The sequence below is a fragment of the Neopsephotus bourkii genome, unplaced genomic scaffold (genome assembly GCF_033783945.1).
Source record: "Neopsephotus bourkii isolate Nb327-2 ecotype Australia unplaced genomic scaffold, CSIRO-AGI_Nbou_v1 NB_620, whole genome shotgun sequence".
Lineage (NCBI taxonomy): Eukaryota > Metazoa > Chordata > Aves > Psittaciformes > Psittacidae > Neopsephotus > Neopsephotus bourkii.
The window spans coordinates 2508816-2525337 of NW_026901120.1; the positions used below are offsets into that span (position 1 = coordinate 2508816).

Here is a 16522-nt window from a genome sequence, read left to right on the forward strand (position 1 = left end):
ATATGAAGATTGAAAATTTGCTTATTGAATACATTCCAATGGAAAAACTGTATTCAAATCAAAATTAAGAAGTCAATACTGTTAACTCTCATGCTAAAACAAAGCACATACAAAAGAAATTTTAACATACAACAGGAAATTTTGTTCCTAGCTGGAAAAATGGTTTCTGTGAGATCTCCACCAATCTAGATTCAAGAAGCTGCTTTTTCTTCGAGTAACAGCACTCAAACTGAGTCCACTCTATTGTAGTCTCAGGGCACAAAAGGGAGGGAAGGAAAACTTAATGACCCATCCCACTTCAGTAATAAAAACAAGGGAAAAAATGTCTCAGTTGGATTGCTTAAAATGCTTTACAGATACTGAAAGCTGAAATAAAATAAAAACAAACCCTCAATGTAGGATTGGACTGGAAATAAGTTAAGCCTTTTATCAGAAACTCAAATGGGAGAAAACCGTAATTTCCATGTGAAGCAGGCAGCACATGCTGTGTGAATAACCTTGCAACCTGCAGACTGTTCTAGTGCAACCTTTCCTGTTCTAGTGACCTCAGGGTCGAAAGGAAACAGAATTTTAGCCCATGCCAAGTATATCTGCCTACTTTCAGGGACTCTGGAAGAAAAGTTAAAAACAGAGTCCTTATTACAATCACAATAAAACATGATCGTCCTCAAGTAAGCATGAGTACCCCCTCATGCTTTTTGCATGAGTCAGGCAAATACTTTCCTTCACCATCTGGTCAGAAAGAGCATTAAAACCACACTGGTGCTGCTAGGTTTCCATTATTTCATCCTAGGTAACTACATTGCCTGGTTTTTCTACATTTGTTATTTCTAGTGCAACAGCCAGTGCCAGTAACTGAGGTCCCCGCACTACCAGTCAGGAGCAGCTCCAGTGCATCCACCACACTGGCTATGCAGAGCACCTCACTCCACCCAGAGCACTGCTGTAAGTATCTTCACAATCCTGTTGACCCTATGGGAAAATACATGCTGAACTTGATTCCCTGCTGTAAATCCCCAAATACTAAGTCAGTTTTCAATTGCAGTTTAACAAGCATACACACACACAAAAAAAGCAACGCTTCATGGCTGTTTACACCAGCATTGCCCACAAACCACTCCATCAACAAAACCCTGCAGGTGAAGGTAAAAGAAAATGACAATCTGACTGAAGCAGTTATCATTCAGGAGAAGTTTCAACAACAGTTATCAGTATTTCACATTAAAGAGAACTGAAAGTCTTACAATAAGTAAAAACCCCAGTAAGCACAGCTATGCACTTTGGTAAGATACCAGGGGAGAAGACTCCTTGAAACACAGACTGGTGGAACTTCAGTGACCTCCAGAAAACCACAGATATGACTTGCTTAATCAACAAGTATGGACAAAATTTCCTTCATTTACTCATGAATAACTCAAAATAGCTTATGCGGACATGCAGGTGACAGACATATAACACCCATGAAGAATTGTGTTAGGTTGGTCTGAAGGCCTCAAAAGGTAAAACAATAAGTATAGAAAGGAAGAAAGGTGGAAAACAAAACAGACTTATTTAATAATTAATTGTTTGTAGTACTAAATAATGCATGATCAGCTGCTGAAGATTAGTGTCATGGAATTTAGCATTGAAATTGAAAGTCCTCCTCTGTAAGATACACTGATATCTGTGAACACATACTTGATATTTTTAGTGGTGGACTCAACTTCTCCTTGCTGATGAGCAAAAATATAGTGTCTTCAAAATCTTGGGCCACAAGGAGCTGTAGCTTCGTATGACCTACAGGCGTAACTGGCAATTGTGCATTAATTATATCATCTGGATTCTACTTATTTGCTCATCAATTCTGAACATCTAGTCCTACCACACCACTACTTTGTAAGATAGTATTTATAAAGATGAAATTGGTTTTATTCCAAGTTTTAGAATTGGAATTTGAGAGTGAGTCAAATGTTTGAAATGTTTCTAGGGAAAGATTTTGAAATACATCAAAACCGTCAAAGAACATTTACGTTAGTAAATGATCACTTCTGTTTACTTAAAACAGCATATAGACTTGTTTGAGATATCAAATCTCTAAGGCATGAAAACATAGATATGAGGGGTTTGTTTTTAATATAGTAAAATTTCCTACTATTACTATCGTACAAGAAAGCAGAATTTTATGGAGATAGATCTGGGTCAAAAATATTGGAGGGAGAAATGGAGGAATAACAATCTTATACAAAAAGTAAGTCCAAAATAAGATTTTCATAGAATGAAAAAAAACTTTAAAAAGAAAAAGGTTTTCTTTTTATATGAAATCTCATGCAGTATGATTGCAATTAGGACACTCTTGCCCAGCAAGTGCTAATAAGCAAGAGAAAAATCTGACAAACTGAATTGTACAATAAAAAATGAGTCTATTGTTCAAATAAATATCAAAATCCATGCACAGTAAAAAGTCACTTTGTAGTCTTTTGCTTGTAACACTTATTATCTACAAAGAAGAAAATATACTTACTGCTATTTATTTTTTAAACCTAACAGTATCCTTTCTTAAGTTATAAAAGCTGAAGCTCTTAATATGAATTCCATGGATTCAACCAATTCAAATTACATTAAATACAGTCTACTAAGAAAATAAAATGGAAAGCTTTACAATTTGGTTAATGACACTAATTTCAAATAGTACAGTAGATCTATCAAAACATATTCTTGAAAATATTTTTTATGCTTTTATACTTATACAGATTAAAAGAATTGTGTTTCTGTTGAAAGTGGAAGGGGATTCAAGGATGACTAGGGAAGGATACGATCAGTGCCTTGGAATATCACACAACCTTTCACCAATTCTCCCATGATGCACCCAACTGACCAGATATCAACTGAAAGTAAAAATGAAATGGTCAAATTATGAAGTATCATGAACAAAAGTGAGGAAAACAAACAAAAACATCTAGCATCTACAATAAAACACAACAATGTGGAAAACCAAACTGCTAACATGAATTTTCAATCATATCAACACCAACTGACTTAAGTTTTGCTGTTAGCATTCTGTGAAATACAACCAGCGTTTACTGAAACAACCATGAAGAAGGATACAGTCTCTTCCTGGGAACAGGACCTTATGGAGGACCATTTCTGCCATAATGCACCCAACAGACCAGATATCCACTATCATATGTTAGGTGCAACAAGGACAAAAGATTAAAGAGGGTTTTTAAGAACCACAGTTAGTTATTTGTAAGCTCACACTGTATTCCTACAGTCCTGCAGATTATTTTTTGTCCTATCCAGAACAGCCTCTACTGAAGTTCTGATCCACATCTGCACTTGCTGCACAACAAGCTGCCTGGTGCATTAAACATTTTCATTTTCATTATCAGTAGCCCAGCAAGGTCCTGAGTCCCTTGCTTTACACAACCAAAGTGACACGTATAAAAAAAGCATGATACCCTCAAGCCCATGCGATAAAGCAAGAAGATGTACTGGCACAGAAGTCAACAAGACAACAGGACAACACATGAAAAGATATCAACAGAAGGGGAGAGGGAATAAAATGCACACAGAGCAGAAAACTGTTATATTCACCAAAATTATTACAGTGTAATTTTTGTTATTTCCACTACTATGATTAACATACTTTAACAACAGACATGGCAGGGGGAAACCAGCCCTCCCTCCTCCTTTCAAAGCTGTTAAGTTCTGAGACAGCTACATTTCAGACAAAGGATTTAAAGCATTATTGCAGCAACTTACCGTTCTCTTTATATCCCATTCCAAGGATAACCTCTGGTGCTCTGTAATACCGTGTTACTACATATGGAGTCATCATAAAGTTAGTACATGCTGTTCTTGCCAGTCCAAAATCAAGGATTTTGAGCGTACAATCTGATTTTACTACTATGTTGCTGGGTTTCAAATCCTAACAAGAAATTACTGCAGTTAGGGAAGGATCAACATACACAATAATACATCACCACCACCCCCAGACAACACGCACCAATTCAGTAACAATTGTCTATTCCTGCTCTGATACATCTGCTTATTTATACACAGACTAAAGACAAGTTAAATGGTGCACAGATCAGCACTCAGAATAAATCAGGGAAAACCAGAATCAAAGTTGTCTGCAGTCTCTATTTTACCCAGTGGTGCTCTGGTAGGATAGTTACATACATTTGCTTCTTTAAACACATTAAGTGGACCTATTTTACACATGAATAGTTGCATGGTAAAGGATACTAGGTTCCAAATACTTTCATTATTAGGGCATAGATCCTAAAGACATCATCATCAATTAGGCATTTATGTGCAGGAAAAGGAGTATCCCAACACACAAAGCATTAATAAATTGCTGATAACAGATAAGCCGCTTGCATTATAGTGATTAGCAAATTTCACAGAATTAGGATATAGTGCAAACACTAAGTAACTCATGAGTGAGGAAAAAAATAGATTAGGAGATGTGCTTAATGGGGACAGTCATTACTGTGCTCAAAGGAACATACGGTGAAAACAAAGCATGTTCTCAGGTACAGAACTTCCTTTTCTTGAAGGAGATGAGGACATGCAAATATTTCACATGGTTCTGCACATTTCAGGCAACAACTGTTCTGCAGAACACTACTGAACTGACTCCAGTCACAGAGTCTGAGTAATTTCTAGATGCAATCCCTACTATTCCATTCCTTCTGAACTATCCCAGCTCTGTTCCTTCCTTGGCCTGGTTTCTTTTCAAAACCAGACCTCTCATCAAGAGTTTCCACTTCAGAAAGGTCATTTTATTTTGATCCTAAACTAACCCAACCTAATGCTCACCACTTCAGCTTCTCCATTCAAATAACTTCACGCCTCTGGTTAGCTATTCATTGCAGTTCCTCTCATCGCCCATTTTGTTGTTCAGACAGTATTAGCTCTGTTGATCACTATGTTAGACCTTATGAGCTCAAATTTATCAGCAAATATTGTCTTCCTTTTAGCTTCAAATCACATTCACCATGTCAGGTGGAATTCAGCTGGAGTTCTAGCCCCCCTGCTTCAGGCTCTTACACACCTCACTACATTACTTCAGGAACACCCAGTACCAAGACTACCTGGATACACAAAAGCCAACTATATATAAACTTCCTTGCTCATACCACAGGATTTTCATGCTAGATTTTTTTCAGCAAAGATCTATAGGAAGTAGATCTGTTGTAATTTACACAGCTTCTTATTAAATTATAACTGGATAGAGTTTTTAGCCACCAGGCAAAAGACAGACGTTTAAGACAAGTATGTCCAGGAAGTAGGGGAAGAAAAGAAAAGGAACAAACTAGTAATGAAATAAATAGATAAAAGCAGCAGCAGAAAATAGAAGGCAGCGGCCCAGGCCCATGTCCAAGCTTTTGAGCATCTTCAAGGATAGAGATGTTTAAGAGGTAAACATTACTTTTAAAGACTCATTCTTTTGTAGTTTGAAAGGTCCACAGATACTCATGTTTTATCTTTTAATCAGTTCAGATAACCTGATTTAAGATCTATTTACAATAATTTTTATCTTTGAACCAGAAAGATCTTCAGATTTAATAATATTCTTATGAACGAAATACACACTTAGCAAACAACAACCCCTTGCCTTCCCCTCCCCCCGTTTCCTGAGAACATCTATGTTCATAAAAAGTATTGTTAACGATCTAATACTACCTACTCTGTGGATGATACCAGCTGAATGGAGATGTTTGATACCACACAGCATTTGGTAAAGAAGATAAGACATTCTTTCATGATCCAATTCCATATGAATAACCTGGCACAAATTTGCATCCATCAGCTCCATGACCAAATATCTATAGCACAAGAAAGCAAGCATTAAGAAAACTCAAGTCTTACTTTTCATATCAGGTTTAAGCTTAGTGTGAGAACTGTTTAATAAAAGTCAACTACTTTGCTAACATAAGTGTTAAAAAGCTTATGATTAAAAGAACCATGTATGACGAGTTTCAAAATTGAGTTATCTATTCAAATTAAATAGTCTCACTATTAAAAATTAAGTATTCAGTAGTCCATCTCAGATTAGAATTCCTCTAGTTTTATACACACTAATAGAGAAGAATAATTCTGAATTTAGCCAGCATGGAAAATTAAGACTGACTGAAGCTGATGCAGCAGTTGCAGATACTGCAATGTATCAAAAACTGATGCTTCCTTTCACTCTGTTTTTTAAATAAGGAAAACACAACAAGAACTAAGAAGATATAATTAATTTTCAAGTTGAAATATCCTCTGCTTATCCACTTCAGATACACACACACTCCCCTGTTTATCCAAGTAGCCCATTCACAAACCACAACAGCGCATTCACTGGAATCTATGAATACTCCACCAATTAAACTGCCATGAATCCTTTCTAGACCAACTGACATCGCTTGCATCAAAAAGAAATATCTTCAGTTCTTAATTGAGGCCAAAAATACTGTTGTGCTGATGTGACTGGCATGGCAAAAAAATGGTATCAGGTTATGAAGACTGAGCTATAATCCTGCAGTGACCCATTTAGCTAAAGGACAATGCACGCAAATCAGATGCATATGCAATCAGCAAAGTATGGCAGGCAGATGACTAAAAGGTGAATAACACTTTTATTTCCCACTTCGATGTTATGCATGGAGTGAAACAACTTTCTTGGTCTTTCATTAAAAAAATCTAGAAGTAACAACTAATTAAAGGCTAAATTCAGCTTTCAGCTACCCTTTATTTTCCAAGTGTGAATTCTGTAGGATACTAGAAACAGAGCTCCAGGGCTTAGGCAGCATTTGTCAGCAAAATTAAAACAAAAAGACTAGTACTTACACATCCTGAAATTCTTCTAGTGACTTCTGTGGTGTAAATACATTTAATAAACTTATTATCTGTAAAATAAAAATTAGGAGAAAATGACACATAAAAATTCACATAAAAATCCACTATCACATCAGTTACTATCCAAAAATCAAATGCACACTGTTACCATACCCAATTTGACTATTACTTGGCTTCACTGAACTGACATGTGCTGAAACCCTGCCAATTCAGAAATAGTTCAGAACTGCAGCATGTATGCCAAAGGAACTAAGACAGGGCAAAACCACTTTTTTCTTTTTAAAGTTACATGACACCTCCTATCTTGGTTCCCCAGTGACTGAAATATATCCAATTTTTCGCCCATAAATAATAACCTCCGATTTTAAAAACACATGTGATGCAAGGAATTTCAACCAAAGCTGTCAAACAACGCGTACACAGAGGTGCCCCACACCATCCCATTAAACTTGAATTATGATGTACTGTTTCCAGAAGAACTGCTAAAATTACTGTACTGCCATCCTTAATAACCAACTTGCTTTTATTCTGCTACTTCTGGACTTCAACAAAAGCTTGCTTTGAAATCAATCCCAAAAGGCTGATTGACTCCAGGAAGTTTGAGTCCTGAGGGTACAACTTCCAATGATCAGCAATGTTCCTAGTTCATGCCAGTATCAGAACACAGCTGTCACATAAACCTTATATTCTTGTACTCAAACATTAAGGTATTGATATTAAGGCTTGTTATTTTAGAAGGTTCCAGACTTCAATATACGTATTGACCACAGTATTTCACTTCTGTTTACCAATAAACTGTTAGGCAGTGCTGCACCCCTGCAGACCCCAACACTTAAATACTGTATTTAATGACAATCTCATCTAAGCTCAGAAGATTTCACTACAGTGCAGTTACAAGAGCCAAACCCACAAACAAACGCACTGCCAGACAGACTTTGTTGCAGTACGGCTTAAAAAGGCAAACGTAATACAGCAAGGCCAGCACTATAAAGCTGAAACTAACAGTAAACCTATACCAACAATATAGCAAAAACCTCCTCATCCTGGCACTTCACACTCCTAACAGCTCTCCCAGGAGCTATACCATCCACTGTGGAGAAGTGCACTACCAACAGCCAATCTTTCCAGTCTTTCTCTCACTATTTTTCCATTACTTTGGTTACAAATGCTGAGCTTTTTTGACAACTGACAGTAACAAGGGAGAGAAACACAAAGCCAAACTTACATTTTTGTGATTGACGCATTTTAAAAGAACAAGCTCTCTGTAAGCCCTTTTTGCGTGGGTTTGATTCTGAAAAGGACGACTCAGCTTCTTTACAGCAACATTTATTCCAAGGACTGTATCAAATGCAGCACTAGAAGTTTTCAAAGACAAACAACATAAGTTGAAGTCTGTTTGAGGGAGAGAAAAAGTGAGGAGTGAGGAAGGAAATCAAGATTTGTGACAAAGCCTATTCACTACCTTCATGTAATTTTCATTTAGAAAACAAGCATCCTTTAAAATCTACACATCGTTTAATAGACACACATAGGTTAAACAGAGGGCACTAACACTCATCAGATGTCTTCCTGCCCTCCTTTCTGTCTTAAGACCAAATCTGCTGACTCAAAACTCACATTGAAAATCACAGGATCTAAAAATATTTGAAGCTAATTAAAAATCAAGCAGCATTTCAATTGCCTCATCTGTATTGCTGAGTATTTTTGACAGTGTTGCTGACTGACAACCACTTAGTATGTGCAAGAGAAATTTATCTTTGCTAAAGGAGGGTCACAACCACATCTCTTTGATCTGTTCTGCAGCATCAGTACTCTCCTGTATGTGGATAATAGTTATGGACAATTGCAGCGTGCAGCATAAAATTACATTCATCAACTGGTTTTGGAAAAAAAGTCCACAGAATTGAGAAATATGAAAAACCGATTGCAGGGAGGAATACAAGAGTTTAAGAAAGTGAACACAACCATTAATTTTACCTCTACAGTTTAAGGTCAAGGTGTAATCTTGCTTTAATAGCTGTAAGAATTTAAACCTAAATTATCTGCATACAAAGACCAAGACTGAAGGGGGAATATTCTTCATTAGTAACCCACAGACTCTTTGGCAAAATATATGTGAATACATACTACAAACCGCTCAAGAGTTCCAATCTTTGTATAATTCCAGTTTTACATAAGGATTTCCGCATTACTCTATTTCCATTTAATGTTACTTTCATAAAGTAGGAAAGAATTCTTATTCACATATATTTTCCAAGCACATTTAAGCTCTTCATGAGCTCCTTTCCTACCTCATCAAGATATGTACAATACCAGGCTTAAAAGAGCCATCAAATTATAGAACTCTTACAAACAGTACAGCTCCCCTGTGATAACAACAATACTCATGAAGTTTATCAGCATCAAGTCACTGCTTTCCCTACCGGGAAAAGTGACACCAGGGCTCACCCATGAGATGTTTTCTTGGAAGCATGTCCCAAATTTGAATCAATGTACTACTTGCACTAAAAGCTTGCTAGCATTTATTTCAGCTTAGTTCTGTGAAATACATCTGTCATAATTCAATGATATGATCATTCTCTGATTTAAAACCTTTATGTCTGTGCAAAACAAAATACAAAATGGGAGGAAGGCAACTGGCCAGACAAACAGAGAAATTATTTTCCTCCCAAATGTGAAATCCCTGATGTTTCAGTATTCACTTCCCCTAGAAGACATATGTAAATAACAAGTTTTGCATATGTTAATGACTAACAACACCTGGGAACTGATATAAAATCAACAACCAACAGGATGCGCATGAATTAGCTGTTCAAGTCAATCACAGGTCTCACCAAAAAACAAAACCCACATACAAAACTCTAGAAATACCTTTTCTTGTATTTATGTTAAATATTGGATGATTAATGACACTTTTTCCAGCCAAATACGACAGGATAGCCATCTTACACGGAGTTTTCTACATTTTACATCCTAGTATTTTGTATCTTTCCTTTGAATATTATAAGGAGTTCCAGGAGAAAGTAGGGTTTTGCACCTTCTTCAACTTGGACATAGTTTTCATATATTTCACGTGAAGATGAGAGTTTATGCAGTGTTTCATTCTGCTGTTCCATAAATCAAGTATTCTCAAAACAAGTCAATAAAACAAATCTTCCTCCCCCAAAACCAGTGACTCTGACACTACCTGAACTTCATTTTGAAGCAGACATGTAGTTTAAGTCACATAGTTTAGAAATGCACTACTTGTAATGAAAGGAGGAATGCTTACAGCCACCCTAAATTCCTGCATGTCATCTAAAACAAGCATAACTATAAGAATATTTATACCTGGAAGATGTTAGCACTACACTAAATCTTACCTAAACACTAATAACCAAGATCTAGTATGCCTATCCCCTCACCATTCAACCTACTAAAGCATGAAATATGATGTTATCATTTTGGTTATTTTTCACCTATTAGCAGGACAACAGAGGTATCTAAGTAACTTAAAGACACGTTCTCACAAAAATGCATTCCGTTCCTACATATATAACTTATTACACTTATGTGAAGGCCAAAAAGACATGGACAGGTGCTGCATAAGGAGTTTGCTCACAAGACATGAGTCATCACACTTATTCTGCAGAATTTATAGATGAAGAGAAACCACAGACTGGATTTAATGCATGAACAGCCCACCATGTGTTGTGATCAAGTCTAATATTAGAGAATTCCTGAGCATATATTAGAACAGTTTGAGTTAGAAAAGGACCTTAAAAATCATTAAGCTCCCTGCCATGGGCAGGTACATCCTTCACCAGAGCAGGTTGCTCCAAGCCCCACCCAATCTGGCCTTGAACACTGTCAGGAATTGGGCAGCCACAGCTTCTCTGTGCAACCTGTGCCAGTGTCCCGCCACCCTCATAGGGAAGAATTTCTTCCTAACATCTAAATTAAATCTCCCCTACCAGTTTAAAGCCATTCCTCCTTGTCCTACCACTACTCGCCCTTGTAAAAAGTCCCTCTCCAGCTTTCCTGTTGGCCCTTTAGGTACTGGGAGGCTGCTTGCTCAGTTAGTGCATCAATAAACATTTCTGTTGTTACCAAGTAAATTTTGCCCAACAAAACATGGGCTGGCACTAAGTTGTGTAGAATGGATTGCTGCAGTCTAAAAAACATTTGAAAATGTTTACCTTTAGCTGGCCCAGAGGTGTGGTGCCACACAAGAGACTAAGGTTCAGGATCAGACTACTGACTCTCCCGTCCTGGGCCAGTGGAGGCTGGACGTATAGCTGAGGTGACACACCAAGGAAGAGCCGGCCAGCCCAGCCCCTCACACAGCATCCCTTTCTGGTTAATCCATGGAGTGACAATGACACTGATTTGTCTCATCCTGCCAGTTAATGGCAAGGCACTGCATTGATGGCTCCTAGAAATGATAGGAGTGATCGGGAATAAAAGGGGGAAAAGAAAGGGGGCCATGATGAAGAAACGAGTAAAACCCAGAATCTCTCATTGTCATACCTTACACTGCAATATCGTAACTACATGGGGAATGTGAGAACTAGAAACAGAAATAAAGCAGTTAATGAGAAAGAAATTTGCTGACCATATTATTATATGCAGTTAGGCAAACATTAATCTTACCCTAAAAACAAACAAAATAGGTTTATACATGAACTACAGCAAGCAGGTGTTTTAGAATTTATTTAGTCCACAACCCTGTAGCAAGAGACAGAAATTATCATCAGTATTTTACATTCTGACACATACATTCAATACATTCAATCTCTGTTTTACAGTTTTTATATTTGAATGAAGTATTTATTACTCACCAAACAATGCCCTGTGCCCCTGATCCTATGGGCTTCAATTGCTGGTAACGTTTTAGTACAGTGAATGTTGAATCTGCAACTTGAACACTGTAAAACTGACTATCACATTTACTGTCACTCATGGTGTAGTGTCATGTAGTTTTCTCTCTCAAGGACCCAGTAAAGTTTTCAAGATCTTAAAGAAAAAAAAGAAAGAAAACAAATGTTCAATCTCTCACTAATTTCAGGTAGACAAGATGGAAAATATATTATACATATTTTAATGCATATGAATTTTTCAATAGCACACCATTAAATAAGCATCCTTTCAACTTTGTGTGTTGCCACTGCTAATGAAAAATACTTGCAGACAGACAGCAAATAATTACAGCCTTCACGGCTTTAAGTAACTGCAGGTTTCTATTCCAATGGCTAAAACAAAAAGCAGCTAAGTAAACAACTGCAAAAGCAAACAAAACCACCCAAATCCAATAACTCCCTACTCCTTGAAGGCTACTCCCTAACTTAGAATTACTACTATGTGCTAGGACTGTAGTAATGTCTGTACTACAGGGGGAAGAAAAAGAGGTGTTTCAAAACACTGGTAACACAGATAAAAGCAACAGCAGAAACCCACGGAGTCCACAGACAGACGAAATGGGGTTATAATGAAAAACTTGATTACAACTGCAAAACAGGCTTGAAACAAAACAACTGCCCCCAAAATTCCCATGGCAATTTCTCCAACATCCCTTTCAACTTAGTTGAGTAGGAAATTTTGCGCAGGACTCTGCCTCCTTATCTTTGCCAGGCAATCCTTGCTGGATCTATACCTATTGCCACCCACCCTCCCTCCCATTTTAAACACACCATAATATACTATGCTGTCAGTTAGCATACATACAGTCCTACCAGAATTAGTTTTGTGCTACAGTTTGAGAGACTTCCACTCTATAATAGAGAATAAGTTATATTCATCTGTCAAGAATGAATTAGAGGTAGGTAATTACATTGGAGAGCAAGGTAATGGACTAAACCTCTTTAGCTCTGAAGTGCCACAGTAATGAGTACAGACCTGCAGTGTTTCTGGCCCTCCATTCCTCTTCAAACCTTACAAGAAATGTACCTCAGTAATTACTGAAAAGGTCTCCAACAAATGCTCCCATTTCTAATTTCACATTCACTATGATGGGCAGTGTCATTACAGCCCAAAGTAAATCACACAGCCAAATGTTCCTTGAAACAGGAAATGAAGGCAGATCACCTTCCCCCGGAGCAGCTGTCCTAACCATCAGCCTGCACAGTGCCTGGTTTAGCTAAGGAAAGAGCAGCTAGTCTCTCTCTTCACTGGCCTACAAAACATTGGTGAGCCAATGCAAAAGAGAAAAGCCTCAAAAGCAACCCAGAAGCCCATCCTAGAAGGACACACAGACACATAAATAGCTTTTGGTTGCTTCAAGAATTAGAATTTGGGCCTCTCCCTTCCTAGGTATACGAAGGAGGGAGCAGCATCTTTTCCACGGCTTACACCAGCAGACGAACTCCAACAAATCTGCAAGTAAAACAGGTGGAAGACCTACAAATCCTAATAAAGACTGGGTTTAAACTGAACTGGTCATGGTTAGCCTTAAGGGATTCGCGAGTAATATCTGGAGTCCCTTTTACCTTCTAGGTTCTCAAAATCTAATCATTTTAAGAAGCAGATCAACTTGGTCATTTGCAGCACCAATTTAGGAAGTAAGTTTACTTGCTATTTCCTCTTAGAAGCTTAAGAAAAACAAAGAAACAAACAAACCAGGATCAGCTAGGAGGAAACCTATGAAAATGAACAAAGGTATGGCTGGAAGGTTAAGATCCTGTCTCTGAAAAGGACTTAGAGAACAAAACCAGAAAAGCAAAGAATTTGTGTAATCTGGATATCAAGCTAAAGACCTATTACACTAGAACTATGCTGTACCTCTTCATGGGTTAATGAAACACTTTTCTATAATGGGGATAAATAAGTAGGGGAAAATGAAGTTATCCTGAACCAGAGAAACCCTTCCTTTAAAGAACCTTGCCTGCATAAAGCCATCTTTTAAAAATCATTTAGGATAAGCTCTTTAGACAAGACCAAGAAAGGGAATGAGGCATCACAACACAGGTTTTATGTATTCTGACATCCTCTGCAATTCTCTGTGTACATAACCATCCTGTCCATAAGCTGAGCCCTAATATTCACTTGGGGTGCAAGCTGCTCATATGCATCAGGACATATGTTATTACATACACATGAATGTACAGTTAGGTGCCTATGGATGGTGGCTGCTCATAGGACTTCAGACAAACAGCCTATTTGAGGGCAAGATCCCTCAAGTAACAACAGATTTCCCGTTGTTCAAAGGAAAAGTATACCTAGCAAGTGAGTTTCTTAATCCTGTGCTATTACTCTCCTACCTGAAGTAATCTGATTCATCACTCCAGCTAACAGACTCCACACTTCTCCTCTACAGGAATTTTTGGAAGTAAGCATTCTTTCCATTTCTGAAATGTAAATTTAATTTATGGCTTCTTAGCAGCAGCAAGCAGGACCAGCAGCAAATGTAAAAGTCAAGATGGTCAGCAAACACACTCCTACTCACTGATAACAACGCATTACTGCATCCCAAAGTTTCAAGATGTTTTACTATTTCAGAGCATGCACAAGATGCATATGAATTGAATGTTGTGGGGTGTTTTTAATACAACTTTGATATAACAAAGCTGACTGAGCACATCACATACAGGGAACTTACAGGTTTTCAACCTGTTGCTCATGAAAGATACCTAGAAAAATAACCACACACCACACCTACCATCACTAGGCTTATGAGTTGTTATATGGAACTCCACTAAGAAATGTTAAAAAGTTGAAAGCAGCTCTTCTATAATACACATCCTGTATTGAACAGTCACTTCCCTAAAAGGCATTTATTAAAATGGCAACTTATCATTAATCAAATCTGTCCTCTGGATATCTTCAAGTCAAAAGCTTATAAACAAACAGGTTGTAGCAGTTGGGAACACATTCCTACAGTTGTTTTGGTTACAGCAATGTTATTACTGACAATGAAGCACAAGAACATCAAGAAACTTAGCTTGACTTTTAAGCCTCAAGATAAACAATCTACTGCTGACAGAATGAATAGGCTATGAACATGAATATATATTTATGAAAAGATACACAAATTCCATTACTATCTTCCTCCCATTCTCTTATTCAGCCTTGCAAATGCACTTCAAATTCAGATGTGCCCTTTTAAGGACTATCATCCGATAGTGTCGGGGGTTTCTTTTAAATCTTAGGGCAATATATATCAACAGGTGTAAGTCCAACTACAAAGTGACAGGGAGTTACCTCCCGTCCCTTTACTCACAACCCTTGAACAGCATGTTACAGAAGGAAAGTGTAGCAAAGCAGTAGCTGAGTAATGCCAATCTGTTACAGCAGAGTTTAGAGGCACTGTGTATCTGGTCAGCTCTTTGAAAAGTCCCCCTTTTTCCTGAGGCAACCTAAACTATTCCTGACCAAAGATTTTACCAACAACCTGCTCTAGCATCACCCAGCTGTTAAACACACACCGCAGACAAACAGTGCATGCAGCCCAGCACCCCTGAGAAGGTAAACTGGGGGGGGAAAGGGAAAAAGTTTAAACGTGTATATGCTGTAACCGGTTACGGTATTGTAGAATTATGTAACCGCCGTACAACCGGGCAAGAGCGCTGCTTACACCTCTTCTGAAACTTCTGCTGAGCAACTGCCTGCGCTCACGAAAGCTCCGGGTCGCCCTCACTGCGCCGAGAGGGGCGCGCACACCACGGGCCTGCCCCTTCCCTCCGCTCGGCAGTGCTCCCTTCTCTCTCTCGGTGCACAGGGGGGCACCGGCGGGGCGGCACCACGGCCCCCGGCTGCTCGGGGACGCGCTGCCCTCCCCAGCGGGCGCGGAGCAAGGGGCGATCCCGCCCCGGTTGGACACGAAGCAGGAGGGGAGAAAGCGGAGAACAGGCGGGTCCCGGCGGGCGCAGAGCGGGCCGGCGCCGGTGGCGGCACTGCGGCACGGGGAAGGGCGAGGGGCTCGGCCAGGGGAGCCCCGCAGAACGAAGGACCCGAGCCCCGGCCCTGCGGGCTCGCCCCCCCCCCCGTCTCCTTCCCACTCGGCAGGGGCAGCAGCACGCACAGAACCGCAGCTCTGCCCGCGCCTCGGCGGGCGGGGCCCGCGGGAGAAGCGGGGGACTCCGGTCGCCCCGGGGCCGGCCCCCCGGCCAGAAGCTCGCCCCACTCCAGTCCCGGCCTTGCCGCCCGTAGGGTCCCCCTCACCGCGGCCGCCCTCACCGTGTACTCCCTCGGTTGGGCTCCGGCGGGACCGTGCGCGGCGCTCGCGGGCCGCGACCACCTCCTCCTCCTCCAGCGCTCAAAGCTGCCCCAGCCACAATGGCCTCCCGGCGCCCCTCACAGGCCGCGCAGGCCTACGCCCCCTGACAGACAGCCCCCCAGGCCAATCACAGCCCTCCGCCTGCAGGACTCAACCAATCAGGCTTCAGAGGTGGGACCTAATAGACGCTATATAAGGGAGGGCCGTGAAGGACTGCAGTGGAGATGGGGACGTTTGGACCAATCTGGGTGCAGCCCCCTTCCCCTGGCGTGATGTCATTATCAACGTCAAACAACAGCTATGATGTCATCTTCCCAGTAATGCCTCTTCACGAGTTGCTGTGGCTACAACACAATGACATCAAGCGTTCGTTGTCAGCCTGTCACACCACACTGTGATCACCAACACACCACGGTCACCTTGTACCCATGCTTTGGGATGACAGCAATGTGCCCAGCCTCACACCACATGGTGATGCAGCTGGAAGCCCCAACCTGTTGCCTCTGC

At 39.9% G+C, this 16522-nt stretch overlaps 1 protein-coding gene across 11 annotated transcripts in view; it reads right to left on the reverse strand.

Annotated features, from left to right (window-relative positions):
- The window catches only part of MAPK9 (mitogen-activated protein kinase 9), a 28261-nt gene extending 11818 nt beyond the window's left edge, over positions 1-16443 (reverse strand). For 2 of the 11 annotated variants that reach the window (XM_061352098.1, XM_061352105.1), the window contains exons 1-7: positions 15976-16440; positions 11646-11820; positions 8051-8180; positions 6817-6875; positions 5675-5813; positions 3742-3907; positions 2793-2864 (exon numbers count right to left, since the gene is read on the reverse strand). In XM_061352098.1, coding sequence (XP_061208082.1) covers positions 2793-2864; positions 3742-3907; positions 5675-5813; positions 6817-6875; positions 8051-8180; positions 11646-11767 — 688 coding nt within the window. In that variant the 5' untranslated portion in view covers positions 11768-11820; positions 15976-16440. Of the gene's footprint in view, positions 1-2792; positions 2865-3084; positions 3157-3741; positions 3908-5674; positions 5814-6816; positions 6876-8050; positions 8218-11003; positions 11240-11645; positions 11821-12661; positions 13383-15373; positions 15478-15960 lie in introns of those variants that run through there. The other 9 variants (XM_061352099.1, XM_061352103.1, XM_061352100.1 and 6 more) reach the window with 9 other exon arrangements.
- Positions 16444-16522: the final 79 nt, after the last annotated feature.